We start from the raw sequence: 21,986 nt of genomic DNA, 5'->3' as shown, positions 1-21,986 counted from the left end.
TACGTATATGAGGGGGTTTACCCCCTCAGCAGTACCTCTCTCTTTACAACAAAGCTTAAGTTTTGTCCCAATTCCTTAAGACCCCTTAATGACCCCTGAATCACAAAGGCCGTAGAATAAATAGTTGAAATTACTAAAAATACTTTAGCGTAAAGAGTGAGGCATTGATGAGGGGACGAATCCCCTCATATGCTTAGTAATTTTTGTTCGTTTTAATGCTGCTCCTTACTTCCAGATGAAAAACTTTTCATATTTATTTTTTATTGTTTTTTTTAAATAATGCTAGAAAATCCTGCGCTCCCTTCATGGAAATTTTCTTCCCCCATGACAAATTACTCCATGGAAAGTTACCCCAACATATCCTCCTATTCTCAACAACTCCCCCCTCAATAAAAAATCCCTCTGAAAACGTCTTTACACTTCCCAATAACTATTACTATATGTAAGCACAGGTCAAAGTTTGTAACTTGTAGCCCCTCCCACGGGGACTGTGAGGGAGTAAGTCGTCCTCGAAGACATAGTTATAAGTTTTTCGACTATGTTGAATAAAATGGCTATCTCAGAATTTTGATCCGATGACTTTGGGTGCCCTCCAATTCTTTTGGTCACTTGAAAAGGGCACTAGAACTTTTTATTTCCGTTAGAATGAGCCCTCTTGCAATATTCTAGGACCACTGGGTCGATACGGTTACCCCTGGAAAAAAAACAAAGAAAAAAAACAACAAATAAATAAACACGCATCCGTGATCTGCCTTCTGGCAAAAAATACAAAATTCCACATTTTTGTAGATAGGAGCTTGAAACTTCTACTGTATGGTTCTCTGATACACTGAATCTGATGGTGTGATTTTCGTTAAGATTCTATGACTTTTTAGGGGGTGTTCCCCCCGATTTTCTAAAATAAGGCAAATTTTCTCAGGCTCGTAACTTTTGATGGGTAAGACTAAACTTGATTAAACTTATATATTTAAAATCAGCATTAAAATGCAATTCTTTTGATGTAGCTATTGCTGAAAAAATTCCGTTTTTTAGAGTTTTGGTTACTATTGACCCGGGTCGCTCCTTACTACAGTTCGTTACCACGAACTGTTTGATATTCTTAGTGATCATACTGCAAACTGGTATCCCGTGTCAAGTCCCAGCCTAATCCCTGCTTTAAAAAATTCTCCTAACTAATCTTTGCCTTAAAAAATAAATGATAAAAACAAATAGAAATGCTTTGTCTTTGAGAGGTTACCCTCTTATTAATAATAAGAAATCTTTAGCTGCAGAAAAGGAGCGAATATGCGGTCGGAATTGAAATAAGTGAGTGGGACTGTGAAAATGCAAAATAATAGTTAAGGAAGTAATTTTAATATATATTTTATAAATAGAAATTATATGTAAATTTATTTTATTTACATTTTGTAAAATTTAAATTTTAAATTTTCCCAATTCTAAATTACAGCACATTATATCTTGAAGAAACCGAGCATATTTTTATGATAAATCGACGATGACAAGGCAATATATCGTGTTGTGGTGCATGAATGTGGTGCATGCTGTAGTCCAATTTAACCTCAGTTGTGCATGAAGTGGTGCTATAGTGGTCGCTTTATTCCTCACCCAAGACGCCTCCTAAGTTCATCGAAGTAGTCATATTTTATTTTAGCCATGATAAAAGCCTTATGTCTTTGTGTTATAATATCTTGTTATAGCCAGGATTGTATTTATGCTATAAAAATATATTTTAAGGTGTGGGGTACAAAAAATACATCTTGCTTTTATTTCTATTTTTCATTATTACTAGGAGAGACCTCCCCCCCACCCCGCATCGGTTTAATCCTAGTGACTGGGGCCCCCTTCCTCATTATCCGTCTGCTTGATCTGTAGCCTGCTTACATATAAAAGGTTCTGTACCTAAGAGTAATAGTTTATCAGTTTACTGTAGTTTATTTTAATTCATAAAAGCGTGCTTTAATTAAACTACATAAATAAATACTATATAAATAAAACTATTTAATTAAACTATATATTAAACATAAATTAGTATTATAATCCCAAGGACAGTGAAATTGAAATCCTTATTATTTAGCTTGTCTACGTCGTAACTAATGCAACCCTGTGTATCTTAAAAAAAAAAGAAGGAAAAATCAAGAAAACAATTTTGAATGTGAAAGACCTCAACATGTAGCTATATACCTTTTGGTCGCTTTTTCCGACCAAATTTGGCTGAAAACTTCTTTTTACTCATTTGTACTCAAAGTTTTTATATTTGGTCTTCAAAATATAGTCTCTTATACTCGAAGTAAAGATCGTGATTAAGAAAGACAAATCCAAAAGTCAAGTAAAGACTATGGAAAACTATTAAAACAAGAAGCCTACAGATACCAAAATGAGAAAAAAGATAAACACTCCCTACTTGTCAAACAGTTTGTGGTAATAAACTGTAAATACGCAGCGACTTGGCTCAATAGAAACCGAAACTCTAAAAAATAGATTTTCACATCAATAGATACATCAAAAGAATTTGTTTTTATCCTGACTATAGATTCATTAACACATTAATTTATTTATTTGCATAATATATAATATTCATTAACTTTAGTGTTATCCATCAAAAGCTACGATTCTGATAAAACATTTAGTGTATCGTTTAGTGATTTAGAGTATGTATTTAGTGTTTAGTGATTTAGTGTATCAGAGTACCCTTCTTCAGAGGTTTTAAGTATCCTATCTGCAAAAATGTAAAATTTTGTATTTTTGCTAGAAGAAAAATCACCGATGAGTGTTTATTTGTTATTTTTCCCCTGGAGCTATTGTATCAAACTAATGGCTCAAAACCATGAGCAAAGTGCTCAACGGAAAGGAAAAGTTCTAGTGCGCTTTCCAAGTTATCAAAAATATTCGAGAAAATTTTCCATTGAGAGGGAAATTCTGAGGGTAATCTTTCCAGGGGAATTTTGACGCTACAGGAATTTTGACAGAATATTATACAAAATCCTTTCCATTTGTCTCATTTTCTTTTTGCCGACTTACATGTGGAGATGTTCCAGAGGAATCGCCCAGGGGAATTTTTCATCAAATCGTGCTTAAAATTTTTGTGTGTTTTTCAGAGGATACATCTAAAAAAGGTTACTACTGCTACGACTACTGCACAAACTCAGTGCAGGATGAAGCCTCCTGATGCCTATAGAGTTACTCACGTTCCTCCCCCAGCCAATCTATTTAAATCCTTCCTCTTTACACCGTCTCAAGAAGCTCTAATTTCTCGTAAATCCTTCCTTGCGACCTACCTCTACCAGATTTGGGGACGAAATTTGCTTCGTTTGGCCCCAAATAAGGGGAGGGGGTGAAAAATCTTTGGCAATCTATCATCCATCATCTGCAGAACATATCCTAGCCGTCCTAACCTTTCTCTCATTATAGTCCTAGATAGCAGGATAGAAACAAAATTTTTAAGAGCTTACGGTTTGAAATGCGGTCAGTCAGACGGGTACCCAAAACAATCGATTGGCAATTCCCTGGAAAATATCTAATTAAGTCTCCTCCAGATTTCGGACCACCCACCTTTCAAAACCACACTTGACCCCTTTCAGCACTGTAGCTACCTATATTCTAATCTTTGTTCGCAAATAAATCTTCATTATTCTTACAAACTTTTTTCAACTGTGAAGAAATACCTTGGGGCCTTGGTGATTCTACTTTTAACACCTTCACTGCATCCACCATCAATAGTAATAATACTTCCTAGATAAGTGAAGCTATCCGCTCAATTGATCTTGTCGTTTCCCAGCATCACCTCGTCACTTTCACTCATTCCCAGTCTAAGCGACCTAGCCTTCTTAACATTCATTTTCGAGTCTATTTTTGCATATTGCTCTTCTCTGAAAATTTTTTCTATGGCATCTCGAAGTCTACAAAGTATCATTACGCTAAGTAATTAGCTTCCTACAAAAACCCAAATAATGCCTCTATAATTACCACACTCACTGTTATCACCTTTTTTAATCGAAAAATTCCTAAAATCACTAGGTACCTCCCCTTTTTCAAAAATAATATTCATAATCTTCATTAATTTATCTATAATTTCACAACAATCATAATTAAAAAAAAAAAACTCATTTACCACACTTTCAGCGCCTGGGGCCTTATTCTTCCTTTTAGTACTGTTTCATTAGAGATAACGAAGAAAAATGTATTTTCTTCACTTCCAAAACGTCACAAGCCTTTTCATTATGTTCTATATCATTTTCTGTACCTTAATCATTGTTTAATTCAGATGCTTAAAATAAAAAACAACTAATATTGTCGGTTTATTCACGGCATGTGTAATTATAGAAGCAACAATAAATAAGTTTTAAATACCTAAATTGTATGACAAAATTCCTTGAATAGTTTGATTTCTAAGACTTATGAACGATTAATTTATATAACTGTAATTCAGTAATAATCCAGTATATACCTTACGTATGATGAAGTATTATGGTCGCCTAAAACAGGTCCTTCCATATTCATGAAAAGATTTCTTTTTGTTTGCCACTCATAAATGTTAAAATGTTCAAAAAAGGCGAATTTTGAATAAAAAATATAAAGATTATAGAATTACAAAAAAACTCACAAAATGGTGAAAAATGATTTGGAACTTATTGAATGATCTGCTGTCAACGGGAAAGTCTAAAATTTTACGTTTATTTTAATACTAAAATTTTGACACTTAAAATTAGAAGAAAGAACATTCCCAAAAAATTAGAGGTTCTTTTTTTCCCTTCTCAGTATCCCTTAGCGGTCCTTGACGCATACCAGTTTTCCAGAAATGAATAAAAACAGGAGAAAATAGACTGGTCTTAAATTATAATTCATAAAACTGAAGTTAGACTTGAATAAATAATGCCATAACGTAAATAATTATATCCATATGTCGTTCTCTTTGCATTCTACAGTGAAAATGAGTCTTGGTGATTTCTTTCACTGAAATGTTCTATTTTTTTTATATTATATGGTCCTTATCTTTGGGAAAATACTTACTGTACTACAGAAATACGTAGAAAACGTAGTGGGTGAGAAAGAAAGATCCAAAAAATATGATGCCTAGATCCAGATAAAATATTTCGCCAACTTAAATGTCAAGCCATTCATATCATAAGAAAAATAAGTCATTAAAAAAAAAATTTCATTAAAAAAAAGTTTCAACCGAAACTAAGGAGCAATATTAATACTTAAATGAAAGGGAATTGTACTACATTTGTGGGGAAGGCTGCCCCTTTCTCAATCCCTCACTCTTCGCGCTAAAGTTTTATACAACTTTAAGAAAGCTTCTTATTGCAATTAAACGGCCCTTATGTTTCAGCAGTCGTTCTTAAAGGATTTGATAAAATATCACTATGTAGTGTAAAGAGCGAGGGTTTGAGGAAAGGGGTAGCCTCCCTCATATGCGTAATAGTTTCTGTTCACTATATGTTTTGATGCTGCTCATTATTTCAATTGAAAAAAATTTGTTTTGTTTTTCCTATATAACTTCTAATCGTTTATCAGATAATCCTGGGAAATCCAAGGAGAATTCCTCCCGATCTTTCACGAGATCTTTCCCCCGTGGAAAATTTTCTTCAGAAAACCTCCTCAACGAAAAAATTTCACAGACAATTGTTTCCCTGAGGAAAATTTTTCCAAGGAACAATAACATTTTTGGCAAATATCGCCCTTAATAATTCCCTCCCATGGAATGTTCTTCCATTGAAATACCCCCATCCCACAGAGAGCTCCCCAAAAACTGCCCTTACTATTCGCAACAAACTATACTAAGGGGGAAATTGCATAGCTTACAGTCCCAAAAGTTAGTCAAAGAAAATTTCCAGCCATTCATCCTACTGAGAAGGAGACATAGAATAGCCTTTGCGGATTTAAACATGTCTACTACACAGGGCTGTTGAGAGCAAAAGCTATAGGGGACAAGTAATTGGGAGATTTAACCCTGGAGACCTATAGCTCTTTTTCCTAGCAATGTTAATGCAAATAAAATTTTCAGATAATTGTAATGTTTGGAATACTGAAAGTGGGGCTGTCACTCCAGTATAAGGAAAACGATTTTCTTTTCTTGTTTTTCTTTTTAGTTAACAGAACTCTTGGGCCGCAGAGACTAAAGCTTTCATATTGATAAATGTTGAAACATTTTTAAACATATTTAAATCCATTGTTGAAACAATGGATTTAAATATGTCTACTGCACAGGGCTGTTGAGAGCAAAAGTTACATGAGATCAATTACTGGGAGGTTGAACCCTGGAGACCTATTGCTCTTTCTTTCTTTTTTTTTAGCAATGTTAATGCAAATAAAATTTTCAGGTCATTGCAATGTTTGGGATACTGAAAGTGGGGCTGTAATTCCAGTAAAAGGAAACCGATTTTTTTCTTGTTCTTCTTTTTAGTGAACAGAACTCTTGGGTTGCAGAGACCAAAGCTTTCATATTGATCAATGTTGAAACATTTTTAAACATGTTTAAATCTATTGTCTAAACAATGGATTTAAACATGTCTACGACACAGGGCTCTTGAGAGCAAAAGCTACAGGGGGCCAGTGACTGGGAGGCTGAACCCTGAAGACATATAGCTCTTTTTTATAGCAGTATTAATTCAAAAATAATTTTCAGATCATTGCAACGTTTGAGATATTGAAAGTCACTCCAGTGAAAGGAGACTGATTTTTTTTTCTCTCTTCTTTTTTTTAGTGAACAGAACTCTTGGTTCGCAGAGACTAAAGCTTTCATATTGATCAATGTTGAAACATTTTTAAACATATTTAAATCCATTGTTGAAAGTGCATTTAAACATTTCTACTGCACAGGGCTGTTGAGAGTTGAAGCTACAGGAGGCCAGTGACTGGGAGGTTGAACCCTGAAGACCTATAGCTCTTTTTTCTAGCAAGCAGAGGGAAAAATTTTGGGAAATTTTTTTTTGCCAATTTTTTTGTTTTCCAATTTTTTTTGTTTTCCAAAAAAAAAAATTGGGAAAAATTTACCTTGTCGCGGAGTTTTTGACTTTTTGCTCGTTCAAAAAAAAGCTGAAATAAGATTACAAAAATAAAACACCTCGATACTACAGGAAATTAAAACTTTTGCATAAATATTTACATTAAAATCATTTTGTGGATTGTCCCCTAGTAGATTTATTCCCAGGAATTTGACAATCTCCCCCCCCCCCCTGTTTGGCATGAAGACTTCCTCGCAGTCCACCAAGACTTGACGCATGGTAAGCCTTGAACATTTTCTAGGACTACGGAAATGACTTTTTCATGATCTCCTCAATGAATAGAATGGCTTTCATCAATCTGTGCACTGTGCCTACAAATCAGTTTAAGTGTCGAATCAAGATTATCAATTTACTAGTTTCCTCCTTAAGAACTAGTAAAAGTACTTCCCTTTCCGTAGCCATTTCAGCAATATCTTTTAACTGTCCCTTGAGAGGGAAGTGTTGTAGGCTAAAATAGATTCTGTCTACTTTTACGGAGACTAATTAGCACAATTTTTCTATGAGATGCTTACTAAGGACGAATTTGTTTCTAAGTAAGGTCTTAAAAAGGCAATTACTAAATTTTTGCCCTTAAACTGTTTTTTTTACGCCCCTTCCTTATTCATTTATTCACCTTATTTTAAAACTAAGTTCATTATTTAAATTCTTGCAAGATAATTAATTTAATTCAATAACACGCTCAATACTCTATGAGAAAATGTTCTTTTCAGCATTATTAATTAAGGATTTCAGTAGTTTACATTTCCTACCCTCTGGGACAGTAGTCACGAAAATTATAAGCGAGAGAGCCACCTTGCAGCTCATAAACCTTGGAGTGAGCTACCCAACAAAGTAGGGAAATAATACATGTTTTAATTTAAATTACAAAGTTTTTTATTAAATTAGGGGCACTTTTCTAGTTTGTATTAACACAACATTTGAATTAGAAAAACAAAGTTGAATGTTTGGGGTAGTACTTCTTTTTGTCCTGAACAATTTTTGTTCTTACTATTAAACTTACACGGTTAATTTAAAGCTGAAATTTCGGAAGGGTAACTCCCTCCCGGAAAGTTATGATGTTGGTAGACTTCAGGATAAAAATTTGAGAAAAAAATTCCATGAACAGTTGAGTACTAAACTTGAGGGTTTAAAATTTGACAATGTGGAAGATTAATGGAATAATTTCAGAAAAACAATTTGTGAAGTTGCTGATGGTGTCCTAGGGAAGAGTGCTAAGACTGCAACTAGGAATATTAGTGAAAAAGCTTTAGGTTTAATAGAGAGTAGAAGGGGTTTGTATGAAAATAATCTGAGTGATAGGTCGTATGAAAACAAAAGGAATGTAAAGAAAGTAGAGAAAACATTAAAATATGAACTAAGGAGATGTGAAGTGGAGGTGATGGATAAAATTGCTGAGGATCTGGAAGATGCGGCTAGACGGCATAATAGTAAAATATTATACTGGCATGTTAATAAATTGAAAGGGAGTAGCCAATCTGGACTAGTCCCAGCTAAATATAGAAATGGGGCCACAATTAGTGATAAGGAAAAAGTTAAAGAAAGATGGGTGGAACATTTTGAGAATGTGCTAAACCGAGATACAGTTGCAGGAAAAGATATAGATGAAAATGAAAAAGTTTGTGATACCTTGGATGTGAAGGAAGATTTGTTTAGTGAGGAAGAATTAGCGACAGTACTAAAAGGATTAAAAATAATAAGGCCCCAGGTGCTAATAGTATGATTAATGAGCTTCTTAAATATGGTGGCTCTCAGGTTAGGAATAAGCTACTGAAGATTGTGAACATGATTTTTGAAAAAGGGGAAGTACCCAATGATTTTAGGACAACCTTAATTAAACCACTGTTTAAGAAAGGTGACAAGAGTGAGTGTCGTAATTATCGAGGCATTAGTTTGGTCTCTGTAGGTAGCAAATTACTGAATAATATGATACTTTTAGACTGAGACATGCTGTAGACAAAGTTTTAAGGGAAGAACAATGCGGTTTTAGAAAAGGTAGAAGATGTGTCTCGACCATGTTTTCACTCTTAGGTTAATAATTGAGAAGTCCCTTCGATGTCAAACCCCTTTGGTCCTTAGTTTTATCGATTATGAGCAAGCTTTCGATTCTGTTGATAGAACAGCGTTAACAAAGGTCTTATCGTTATATGGTATACCAGAAAAATACATTAAAGTGATTTGCGCTATGTACGAGAATAATACTGCTGCGGTTGAGGTAGGAAATGAGGTTAGCAACTGGTTTTGTATTAAATCAAGAGTTAGCAGGGTTGTGTTCTATCCCCCTTTATATGGATCATTTTGATGGACTTCGTCTTAAGGAGCACAGGAAAGGCAATTGGAGACCATGGAATCAAATTGGGAGGAAGAACGCTCTTGGACTTAGATTATGCTGATGATTTAAGCATATTAGATGAAAGTGTGAGCAAAATGAATGAATTTTTAGAGGTTTTACGAGTTCAGGGTGCTAAAATAGGCATGAAAATTGATGTTAAAAAGACTAAGTCACTAAGGCTAGGAATAAGTGAAGATGAACAGGTGACATTAGGTAACGAAAAGATTGATCAGGTTGGGAGCTTCAGTTACCTTGGTAGTATTATTAGTAAAGATGGTGGGAGCACTGAAGATGTTAAAATTAGAATAGCTAAAGCTCAGGGTGTTATTTCACAGTTAAAAAAAAGTTTGGAAGAATAGAAAGATAAGTCTACAAACCAAGATTAGAATATTGGAAGCTGCAGTGATGACAGTGGTCAAATATGGCTCTGAAGCATGGGCACTCCGAAAAGCAGATGAAAATATACTAGATGTTTTCCAGAGAAATTGCCTACGGATTGTTCTGGGTACCCGGCTGACTGACCGTATTTCAAACAGTAAGTTGTACGAAAAGTGTGATTCCATCCCGCTTTCTGGGGCTATAATGAAAGAAAGGTTGAGATGGCTAGGCCACGTTCTACCGATGAAGGATGACAGATTACCGAAGATTGTCCTTTTTGGCCAGCCGTCTGGGGCTACACGGAAAGCAGGTCGTCCTTGTCTGGGTTGGGAGGATGTCATAAATAAAGATTTAGAGGAAATGGGAACTTCCTGGGAGGGTGTAAAGAGGGAGGCTTTAAATAGATTAGGTTGGTGGAGGAGCGTGCGTAGCTGTGGAATTGAAAGGCTTGACCATATGTTGGAATTGAAAGGCTTGACTTGACACATTTTCATCATAGAGAGCTAATTATGGGCTCACTTATAAACTTATTTTTATATTTAATTGCTCTTTATAACTCTGACTTAATAAGGCAATCATAAAGTGCCAAATGGCACCTAAAAAGTGTTCTTTGGGTTGTTTTTTTTTTCATTTTTGTAGAATAAAAAAAAAAGATGCTGTCCTGCTAATTAAAAACGGAAGGGGTAGGGAACTTTAAATTGTGAATGGTGGAGCATTTTGAAAATATCGTGTCTTTGGTAATTCAAAAACCTTGTGCTAAAGTTCCTTTGACAATTAGAGAAGACACTATATGGTATGAGGCTATCAAAATGGAGTATTAGCAATATCTCTGTATTTTATGTATTTTCTGTCTTGAATTTTCTAAAATTCAGTAAAGTTTCATATTGACACCAATTCTTCATACGTACCCACTTTTTACCTTTTTTTGTGATTTGGTCATTTAAAATCAAATTACCACTTGAAACCCTACCATTCAACTTTTCCTGCGTCAAGCAAAGGAACGGTTTCTAAACCCGCTTGCATTCACCAATGGATACCTCCACCCTTTTTTATTCTGTTGAATCTGTTGCGTCATGCCTCTCCAAAGAACGCGAAAATGAAAGACTAGAGAATAGACAGTACGTTAAAGCTCTACCAAAACCTACAGCCTTACATGGACGGCAAAGTCTCGCGGTTCGCGGCCATGGTGAAGGGAAATCTAGTGCCAATCAAGGGAATTTCGTAGATAAAATACATCTTTTAACAGAAATCATCCCGGACTTGATGAAAAACTCTTGTAAAGCCTATGGCCATTACATGTCACACGAGTACCAAAACGACTACATTGAGGACATAGGAAATAAAACCAAAATTACTGTCGTGAAAGAAGTCAGAGAAGCGAAGTATTTTGCCGTGCTTGCTGAAGAGAGAAAAGACCTCTCGAAAAAAGAACAATTCGCGATCTTAGTGCGCTATGTTCATGACCTGAAAATCAAAGACAGGTCCATGGGTTGCTACTACATGCGCAAGGTTGATGTTGAGAGTTTGGCCAACTTCTATTGCAACAAAATAAAGGGTGTCGGCTTTGACTGGTCAAAGTATGTTGGACAGTGCTATAACGGGGCCAGTGTAATGAGTGGACAATTTTCAGGAGTACAGGCCCGTCTCCGGGAAAAAGTACCATGAGTGGTGTACGCACACCTTCATTCCCGTAGACTTAACCTTGTCATTGGCGATTGTATGCATAAAGTACGAAGAATTCATTAGTATTTTCAGTTTTGCAAAGAGTTTACAGTTTTGTCTCCAACAGCAACAGTCGATACCAGTTGTTCGTCAAAGCCCAAAAAACTGTTATTACAGGTATAGATCAGTGGCTAAGATCCTGGTTAGATATTACTGCATACTTGCAGTTCTGTCAGTAGTTCAAGAATCTTCTAACAGAGAGGCAGCGACAGAAGCTACGGGCCTTAAGAACCAGCTAGAGTTGTTTCCCTACCATATTCAGTCTGCATGTCATTCACGAAGCTCTTGCAGTGATAAAATTTCTTTCTGAACAACTACAGGCAGCAGATCTGGTCATCTCAGAAGCTTGCACTTTAATCAGTGCAACAAAGAACGAACTGAGGAAAATCGTAATGACGAATATTTTCGTGTCCTATGTCGAAGATGATCTGTCGGAAACAAGTGCTCTCTCTTCAGCCCTACCTGCTAAATCAAAATGAGTTCATAAGATATCCGGAAGACTAAGAGAAAACTTGACAACAACAACAATTGGAAAGCACAACATTGACTCCGAAATCACAACAACAGAAGACAAAATGTGGAGAGAGTTCTACGAGGTTTTGGACAGAGTTTTAAATGAGTTTGAAGAGCATTTTTCTATCCAGCTGCCAGTGCTAGAAGCCACACGTTGCCTTAACCCCAAATCCAAGGATTTTATGGACTCAGATTTACTTCTTGTGATCGTGACATACTTTGATATGGTAGGATACTGGTGGGAACAGGTGGGATACTGGTCGATACCATGCAGCTGAAGTGTCAAGCTTTAATAGCTCGTGCATTTTTGTCGCAGCTTCCACAGAAGCCGGTAAACGCTTTAGATGTCTTCGAAAGCCTCGGAGGATTGAAAGAAGCTTATTCTGAGCTTCTTAAGGTCGTTAGTGTCGTCCTCACACTCCCGCTCACAACGTGCTCAAATGAACGTTTTTTGTCTGTGTTGACGTTTGTGAAGGACTAATTCCGGACAAGGATGGAAAACATGCGACTTTTGCATTTGCTGCTTATATTCTCTGAGAAAGCTGAAGTGAAGGAGCTTGATTTTGAGAAGCTTGTCGACGACTTCGCAAAAATGAAGCAAAGGAGATATCCATTGCTGAAGTAACTGTACGTAATTTTTTTATTTAAACAGTAAATATTCCATTTTGATACTGTGTTTGGTCCCTAAATAAGCTACAAAATGCAAACTCCAAAGGTTTAACGGTACCTAAAGGCATCATCGAAAATTTTTAAGGCTGGATGCCCCCCCCCCTGAAGTTTTCTGAAATGGCGCCACTGTCTACAAAAGAAGATGTGATGAATTGTTCTAAAGTAGAAATGTTTTGAGAGTTTAAACCCAGTAAAGAGCGAATTACGACCCGTAGCAACCATAAGTTCAAAATACGTTAAACAAAAAAAAAACTGTGTAGTGAAGAAATTGCCACTTGTAGCAAATTAAGGAATGGTAATTATTATTTTGATTAATCTTAACAGTAAAATGTTATTTTGAAAACAATTCTCAGGGATTTTGAAAATGAGCTTGAAAGCCCTTCTAAAGCGGCGTTGGATAAAAAAGTTATATTATTGGAATTGTCATTGTCAAAAATCCTTTACAGGAAACTTACAGGTCCCCACCTAGAACAACAAGGAAAATCCCTTTTGTCACTGATACGTCCTCTTTTTTTATTTTCTTTTCTTTGTCGCTAGCAGAAGACTGAAAAATCACATAGATCTCTTCAAGGACTCATTCAAAAGTTAGTTTATACCTAATCCCTTTGCATAAGATTACAATTGACAATGCCGTCATAAAGCGTCACACAGCACCAAAAAATGCACTCTGGGTAAAAGTTAGAAAGAATTAAAAGGGTACTATTACCTAAGGGTTAAATTTCCCCCTCTCAAAATGCTCCCCCCCCCCCAGCCACCTTAATGTTTTTTCATAAATCGTCTACTGACCAACTGAACTAGCAGACTACTGCAAGATCATAGGGAGGTGTTTAAGGTCTCATCTGAAAGACTGTTTTAACATATACGTGATTTTAGTTTTCGACTTGATAACACCGTTATTGTGCCATATGGCACCAAAATGACATTTTTTGGTGCCGTACCTGGAGTGGAAATGATAATTTGCATGAAAGAGGTACCGTCAAAATCTACATGGTTGAAGTCTTTAAACCTGCTTTTTGCAATCCTCCTTCTTGTATGCCCTCTTCCATCCCCCTAGCAAGTATCATAAGTTATGGGCGGACTAGCAGGCTCCTGCAACATCATAAACAGAAGTTTAATGTTCAATTCTAAGGCTCAGATCATATCGACGTGCTCTTTGTAAATTCGTGTCGATAACTCCATCTTAAAGGGCTTTATAATACCAAAAATGCCATTTTTTATCCAATTTCTAGAGTATGCTGGGAAACATGAAAAGGGTACCACACCCATCAACATGGTCGGTAACCAATAACCAGAGGCTTATAATCCCTCTTTTTTGGTGCTACTCCATGATCCCCTATATCGACCTAGTAAAGAGCAAACCACAGCCCATAGCAACCAAGCTAAGAAATGCGTTAGGAAAAACGTCTTATGAAAAAAATTGCCATTTGAGCCTGAATTAGAAATGGCAAATATTATTTCAGTTAATATTAATAGTAAACGTTTATTACGGAAAGAAATTTATAGGGATTTCAACAAAGAGCCTGAAACCTCTCTGAAATGCTTTTACCTTGAGCGTTCGCAATTATCTCTTCTTTATCTGGTTCAACACATCTTTAGACACCATTTCGGTAAAATTCAAACTAATTCGATGGCACAAAGATAAGAAATTCTTATATCTTTTCTGTGCTTCACTTTCCGGCTCGTGAATTAAGGCCTAGCAATTTATTGACTTTTGCATATTTACTTTTTTCTTACTTTTGTATTTCTTTCTTTTGCACCTTTTTTTGTCCAACATTTTAAGTCTCATAAAATATTGAAGTCAAAAAAGCAAAAGTAACGAAAGTATACTCCTTTCTTTCATATAGACTACAACAATATCTAATAAACAACGGTATTTTTATCTTCAGATTTTCAAACATACTAAAAATAATAAACCCCTCGCACTCTTTGTTTGACAAAGTTCCAAATTTTCGTTGGAGAAGTTTAAGGGGGATATGAAGCAAAACTTAGGCATGTATAGTCTCCTGTTTTACCAAAAAACCCATGTGACTTCTGTAGTTTCATGGCTTTGAATCAAAAAGCTTTGTGCAAGAATTACTGTTTCTATTCTAAAAACTAAAAACGAACACAAATTAAAACAAAGTTTTTCCGATGAAAGTAAAGCGTGGAGATTAAACTCAAAACTAACAAAAATTATTGCTTTGTAGTTTATGCAATATATACTGCCATAATATGAAAAAAACTTCGTTTTCTTAAAGAGTTAAAGAGGCTACGTCCCAAAGTCGAACCTTAAAACGTACAGGAATTAGGAGAGGACGTTGGGCGGCTGCCGCCCCCCAAACCCCCCGCTTTTAAAGACTTTTGTCCAGGCAGTTGAGGGGCGGCAGCCCCCTAACTGCCTCTCCTAATTCCTGTACGTTTTAAGGTTCGACTTTGGGACGCAGCCTCTTTAACTCTTTAAGAAAACGAAGTTTTTTTCATATTATTTCTGTACGTTTTTCTACAATCCATGGTGGATGTAATTTGATAATTCATGTACTCCTCGTACAGGGATTAGGACTGCCTCTCCTAATTCCTGTACGTTTTAAGGTTCGACTTTGGGACGCAGCCTCTTTAACTCTTTAAGAAAACGAAGTTTTTTTCATATTTTGTGAAAAAAAACCGCCCGATACGGGACTTGAACCCTTGACCTTAGGATTAAAAGTCCCACGCTCTACCGACTGAGCTAACCGGGCATGTTTGAAGTCAAAATACCTGCATGTGTATAAATATAACTTTTAAATAACTTTTAAGAATTTCAAAAATTAACATGGGCTCTTATGGGGAAATGGGTTTTTCTAAGCTAGAAAATCGGGGGGTTAAGATTTCCCGACGAAACTTTCCAGGAAAATTACTCGGAGAATTCCGCGTCGAATGAGTCTTCGTACACCCAGATCCGATGTCGGCTGTGACCTATAGGCGTGGCGAAAAAAAAGAACATGAACATTAAGTGGCTATGCGTGGTTTCTGGAAAACAGGGAAGGAGTTATCGGATCGAGCTGAAATTTCGCGGATAAGCTCCTGGGCCCTAGGGGAGCTTAACTTGTGAATTTCTTCACAATTAGGGCAACGTTAAAGGGAATTTCTTCCCTTTAACGTTGCCCGATCGGACAACGTTAAAGGGGGGGGGGGGGTTGGCGGGTCGAAACTTTCGGCCAGATTTTCCCCATGAAGGAAAAGTCGGAGGGGGATGAAATTTGGCAGGTTTCTTAGTTGGAGCTCGGGCTACGAAATGCATCCCTCCCCATCCCTCTGCGACCACTGAAACCGAAGATCGCTTAACATTGTCGTGGTTCGCCTCTTTAAAGAGGCACGAGTGTGCCTCCTTGATATTGGTACAAATGAACTGACTCGTAATATTCCCTCAAATTTGGTGAATTCTGAAAAATAGCGCTTTACTGAAAACACAAAATCGACGCAACAAAACACGATTAGGGGTAGAAAATAAATAGACTGCAGAAAGTTAGAGACAATTTATAAGACTCTCAAAAGTCTTTCACAGGCCACAAGATCAGTAATCTTATTACATAATTCTAATTCTCTCAAAACTTCAAATAAGATTAGTTCTCAGTAAAGCGCTAGTTTTTCAGGAATTTGCAAATTTAGGGATTGTTCGAATCAGTTTCTTTGAACCAATACTGTAGATATATTTTTCATAAACTACAAAGCAATAACTTTGGTTTTGTTTTAGTATCTCCTTTGCTCTTTACTTTCATCAGAAGGACTTTTTTTACATTAATTGTTATAACAAGGCTATTAAGGTTTTTGCTTGTTAAGGGTCTGTTTCGAACAACAGCAAAGTGTCTGTATTCACCCTGGGTAAGATTTTTTACCCCACATCTTCACCCTTTTTGTGAGTGAAACCAAATTTGAAATGTTTCCACCAATATATTTATTTTTCCATTGAAGCTGCAATTTAACGGTATTTAGCTTTTCGGTTATGCTTTCGGTTATACAAAGCTTTCGGTTATGCTTTCGGTTATACTTAGCTTTTCGGTTATGTATACAAGAAAAGTAAAATCTCGCAGACAAACCAGATCTTCCAGCTCAGGAAATGATTTATGAGCCCTCCCTAGGTTTTGTCCCCCCTAAGTTTCGAAAAATACTTATTTTTGGTATTTTCAACTAAAAAAAAACAACCCCCTTCCCCTAGATTTTGAGGAAGTAAATGTTGCGCCATGCCCCCTAATTTGGGAGCAGACGCCATTGATAATAAGTGTTTCTCTAAAAACTATTGTTGATATTTTTGTCTACTCAGATATCCAGCTAATTTCTCTTGATTTTCCTTGAATATAGTCGTAAATTGGAATAAATTATCTCTTTTTCTCTGGAGGCAAGCTAAACGAACTCGTTTGTGACGAGGGACATGGGATTTATGAGAGAGAAAAAAAACTTCTGAAAGCGCTTAAATAGCAATTTAAAGATATTGCCGAATATGCTATTATCAACTTAAAGTGCTTGCTAGTAAGTGGTGTTCACAAAATATCTATATTTATAGGATGATCATGAACGTGGAACTTGAGCTAACTTCTAAAATGAGAATGAAGTTGTAATTGTATCTTGACGAAGAAAGACTATTTTACAGAGAATCAAAAATTTATTAGTCGAATATTCAAAATATTTTCCAGAAATAGAATAGGGGAACTTAATCTTAATGAAGAAAACGCTTTGGATAATTCAACTTTTGTCTTGTCTTATGCAAATAGTTAATTAGACGTTTCTTCCTATAATGCTTCATATACAGGATGGAAAGGGTGGTAACTGTACGAAGAAGTTCTAAAAAAAACACCATTGGGTAGTAGCGTAAAAAAAAATATAGGAAGCAAAATATTTTTTTGATGATGGTAACAGCCACTTATCTTAACTGAATAAATGGATTTTTTCTAACGTTTGGTTAAAATAAGAAGCAATCTGAGGTAAAGGTGTATGGGCGGGGTAAGCAAATGGGCGGGGTATGGGGGCTGAAAACTAAGAATTTTTATATCCAAGGAAACATTCATCCAGCCTCGTGAGAAATTTTTATTAAATAAATGAATTCAGAATATGATTGGCCGGAAAACAACTTAAAATACAAATCTATGAAACTCCCAAGCATCTCCTAAAATTTCACTATAAGGACACAATGCCATTGCGACTGAATGGTCCATGCAACACAAGTTATTATTTAGATTTGAAATCAGGGAATACCATTTACAATTTTTGAAATTTTGATTAGGTGCTCTAGAATTCTAAAATGTGAATTCGATAATTCTAGGTTCCAATTTCCAAAATATAGATTTTAACTGTTGAAGCAATCCCCATTCAGACACTGGCCTAGACTTCGAACTAGGAACTTCATCTAGGTGAAACCTTGAATTATAGATTCATATTTCTAATATCTAGATTTTAACTGTTGAAGCAATCCTCCCTTAGAAACTGGCCTAAACTTTGAACTAGGGACTGAAATCTAGGTGAAATCTTGAATTCTAGATTCCAATTTCTAAAATATAGATTTTAACTGTTAAAACAATCCTCTCTCAGAAGCTGGCCTACACTTGAGACTAGGAACTGAAATTTTGGTAAAATCTTGAATTATAGATTTCAAATCCTAGTATCTACATTTTAACTGTTGAAGCAATCCTCCCTCAGAAACTGGCGTAAATTTGGAACTAGAAACCGGAAATCTTGATGAAATCTAGAATCCTAGATTCCAATTTCTAAAATCTAGATTTTAACTATTGAAGGAATCCTACCTTAGAAACTGGCCTAAACTTTGATATAGGAACCGAAACCTTGGTGAAATCTAGAATTCTAGATTTTAATTTCTAAAATCTAGATTTTAACTATTGAAGAGATCCTCCATTAGAAACTGGGCAAAAATTTGAACAAGGAACCGGAATCTTGGTGAAATCTAGAATTCTAGATTCCAATTTCTAAGATTTAGATTTTAACTGTTGAAGAAATCCTCTCTCAGACACTGGCCTAGACTTTGAACTAGAAACTGGCTAAAAATCTCGCCGATAGACAAAGTTTTGATAGACCAAGTGTTGATAGACAAAACTTGTAGATTTGTGCTCTTTTTTGTCTTATTTTAACATTTTCTTTCCAACATGTTATTGTTTCATTGCAGCTCGACACACCTCCGGGTTTGGAAGCACTTGCCAGGTTTTGCCCTAACTTGTTTCATCTGTCATTCATCGCTGGCAGTAACTTGTACGGTCCAGAGTCAATCGAGGCATTAACTCGGTTTGAAAATCTTCAGGTAAGCTTCTTTTCACTTTGAATTGCTGATTTCAAAGCTCATCATCGTGGCAATAATGGCACACATTAAATTTTTTTTTACCATTTGAACAAATGTTACTGTTAATACTCTGTTCAGCAAGAAAACAAACTTTTAACAAATATTTTGCTGATAAAAAAAAAATTGCAGAAGCACAGTTTCAAGGGACCAACGATTTTCTCGTTTGAAATCTTTCAAAGCGTCAAAATCTTTTTAATATTTATCTAGCAAAAATTTATTACAGCTTCCATAACAGAAAAATTTCCTGTGATAGTTTAAATTTGAGGGAGTTCTAAATTAAATGGGATGCCCAATGACCAAAAGAATGTCTTTAAACATAGAAACTTAATGTCTTGATCTTTTTTGGCCATGAATCTGTTGTAATTCCTTTAGATTACGTTAATTTATTCTAGAATAAATTGAAACAATAGAAGATAAACACATTGCCATATCCCTCCCACCGCAAGGCCTTATGGCCTAGATTGATAAGCAATAAATAATACCAATAATCATTTCAAACTTGAACGAGAGGCATTCATTCTAGAGAGGCATTCAAAAACTGAATTTAAAAACAAAAATAAACAAAATAAAGCATCCTGGAATAAAAGAAAATTTATAGATTTTCTTAAGGCATTAATATAGTGGCATTTTCTAGTTGACTGAATCAGAGCATTGCAAGTAGGATGAGCGGCAGTTGTTGTCGGAGTTATGAAAGCGATAACGAGAATGATCAGAGACAAGATACGGATTAATTTTGGCGGTCATAGGACCATCATCGTGTAGTCAACAATAAACGAAAGCCTGAAGGAAGTTTCCACTGTTACATGGAAAGTTTATGCTTAAAAATAAAAACAGATGTGTCCGTCTTCATTTCAGTTTTCGCTTTCCTGAATATTTTTTTGTTTGTTTTATAGGTCCTCGAAATGGCAAATTCTGAATATATGAGCCTAGATTTCTGGGATGCCATCCTCCCAGTCTTGGAAATAATAGGTAGTCGACTGATCAAACTGTCACTCAAACGGATGCAAGCATTGGAACTCTGTTGTAAGTATTCACTGCTTCTTAAAAAAAAGAAAACGAAATCCACCAAGAACTTCAAAATAACTGTTATAACTTACTCTTAAGTATCCCGCTCATATTTTCCTCTGAGCTGTGGCAGAACCAGGGGGTCTGGCGGATCCTCCCACAAGATTTTTTCTGGCTCGCAAATTCCTTGTTTTTTTTCTGTTTTTCGTTCTTTTCTTAAAAAAAAATATCAGTTTGATCAATTGTTGGCACCCTTGTCATATTGGGCTACTCCCTAAGATTTTGCTTATTGGTACCCTTTTCATATTCCCCCTCCCCCTAAGATTTTGCTCTAGATCCACTCCTGCCTTTTAAGATTATAAATCTGCCTTAAGGTATAATAGACTCGTCTTTTTCTTAGAATAATGGAAGAGCCTTCCGAAATAGCTTTTAGCCTCATTTCTTTTACCTCGTTTCTAATTTATTTTGCTTCTATTAAATCTTCCAGTTCTCTGAATTAAAATAACTTATCAGTAAAAAAATTTCCACTCCTCTGACCGACGGCTAAATTTCTATGCTGATAACATGGGAAGATGGCTTGGTGCCCTCCAATCCCTTTTGATCTTAAAAAGAGTGCTAGAAATTTGAGTTTCCAATTAAATGAGCCCCTTTACAAGCTTCTGCAACAACACTTCCATATAAATTGTCCGCGAAAAAGAACTTTTGAAACCTTTGTTGGATCTTTTTTTTTTTGGAGGGTATATCCGTTCCTATTTATCCTACAACAATGGGTCCTCTTACCTAAAGGCTCAAGGATATAAGTTTCAAGCCCATTGGAAAAAAAAAATTGCCGTTTTGTGAGCTCTATTTTCGAGGGGAAGAAGAACTGTCCCGAGGCACAATTCTTTGTACATCAGGTTCCTCTTGGATCAAGTACTCCTGAATATGAGCATCAGACTGACCTTGGACTGGAATGTTTGTGGTCCATTTCCGGTTTCTCTAATCATTCCCCTCCTACAACAAAATATTTGTTCATTTTGGGCCAGAGAACGAACCCTAAAAGTTTTGTTCAAATCACTGAGTAAAAAAACAACCTTTTTTAGATTGTAGAAACTATTTTCAAACAATTTTTATTATTTGTAGACCTAGTCCCAGAGGGTTGAGATTATATTTATTGGAGGGATATTTGTTGGAACTTTTGATTATCCCAAACGAAATGGGTGAATGACTACCTCAAAATTTTATGAGAAATCTTGGGGGCTACTGGGGGTGGGGTTGTAGAGAAGAGCGTAAGAGAGGGGTGGTTGCACTCTAAGTCCTTCTGAATCCTAAAAAGAGCCCTGTAACTTTTAATTTACTGCAAAATTAGTGGCCTCCGAAGGTTCTTATTGGTCGAGTAGAAAAAGATACATCGAGGACATTACTTAGGCAGTCCTACAGTGCTGTCTCTGGTGGAAAGTACACAATCAAATTCATCTTGTCTGATGACAATACATTGGGGGTTTCCAAGCCCTTATTTAAAAAGACGCAAAGACTAGATTTTTCCGGAGAAGGATGGTCACGGATGCATTTTCTTCCTTTCTCTCTCTAGGGTGATCTCGATGCACAGAATATGCCCCTAGATTCGATGCACAGAATATCGACTACAGTGTTCTTAGTGTTTGCAAGAGATGGCTCTTTTGAACAGAAATCCAAAGCCCTAGTACCGATCTTACATAATAAAAGGTACTGCCAACATGCAAAGTGCCAATTCCTTCCCTTTTGTACTATTAAGCTATTATTTTGGCGTGAATGGAGCTAAAATAGGGCCCTAATTTATAGGAACTCTAGCTAGCGAGCGAAAATTCTCAGATACTCAGATCGGAACTTCATAAAACGTGCTTGTATAAACTTTGAGGTACATACATAGGCTGTTGTACTACTCAATAGCGCATTCGTCCCTAGAGGAATTTACCCATGCGAAGTCTATGCAAAATAAAGGCTAATGTAAATCGATTGTATAACATTATTGATGGTTTCATATCGTTCCGTATCAGTATACCAGCTACTGTGAAGAATATTAGTAGATAAGCTAGGGCATGAAGGGGGG

The 21,986-nt window shown here is 36.0% G+C and overlaps 1 protein-coding gene across 3 annotated transcripts in view; it reads left to right on the top strand.

Annotated features, from left to right (window-relative positions):
* Positions 1–21,986, top strand: part of LOC136033125 (uncharacterized) — a 118,207-nt gene that overhangs the window by 59,976 nt on the left and 36,245 nt on the right. For all 3 annotated transcript variants that reach the window (XM_065713754.1, XM_065713755.1, XM_065713756.1), the window contains 2 exons: positions 18,743–18,874; positions 19,807–19,936. In XM_065713754.1, the coding sequence (XP_065569826.1) occupies positions 18,743–18,874; positions 19,807–19,936 (262 nt within the window). The remainder of the gene's footprint in view (positions 1–18,742; positions 18,875–19,806; positions 19,937–21,986) is intronic.

This window comes from Artemia franciscana, chromosome 11, assembly GCF_032884065.1.
Source record: "Artemia franciscana chromosome 11, ASM3288406v1, whole genome shotgun sequence".
Classification (NCBI taxonomy): domain Eukaryota; kingdom Metazoa; phylum Arthropoda; class Branchiopoda; order Anostraca; family Artemiidae; genus Artemia; species Artemia franciscana.
This window is presented reverse-complemented; position numbering and strand designations above follow the sequence as displayed.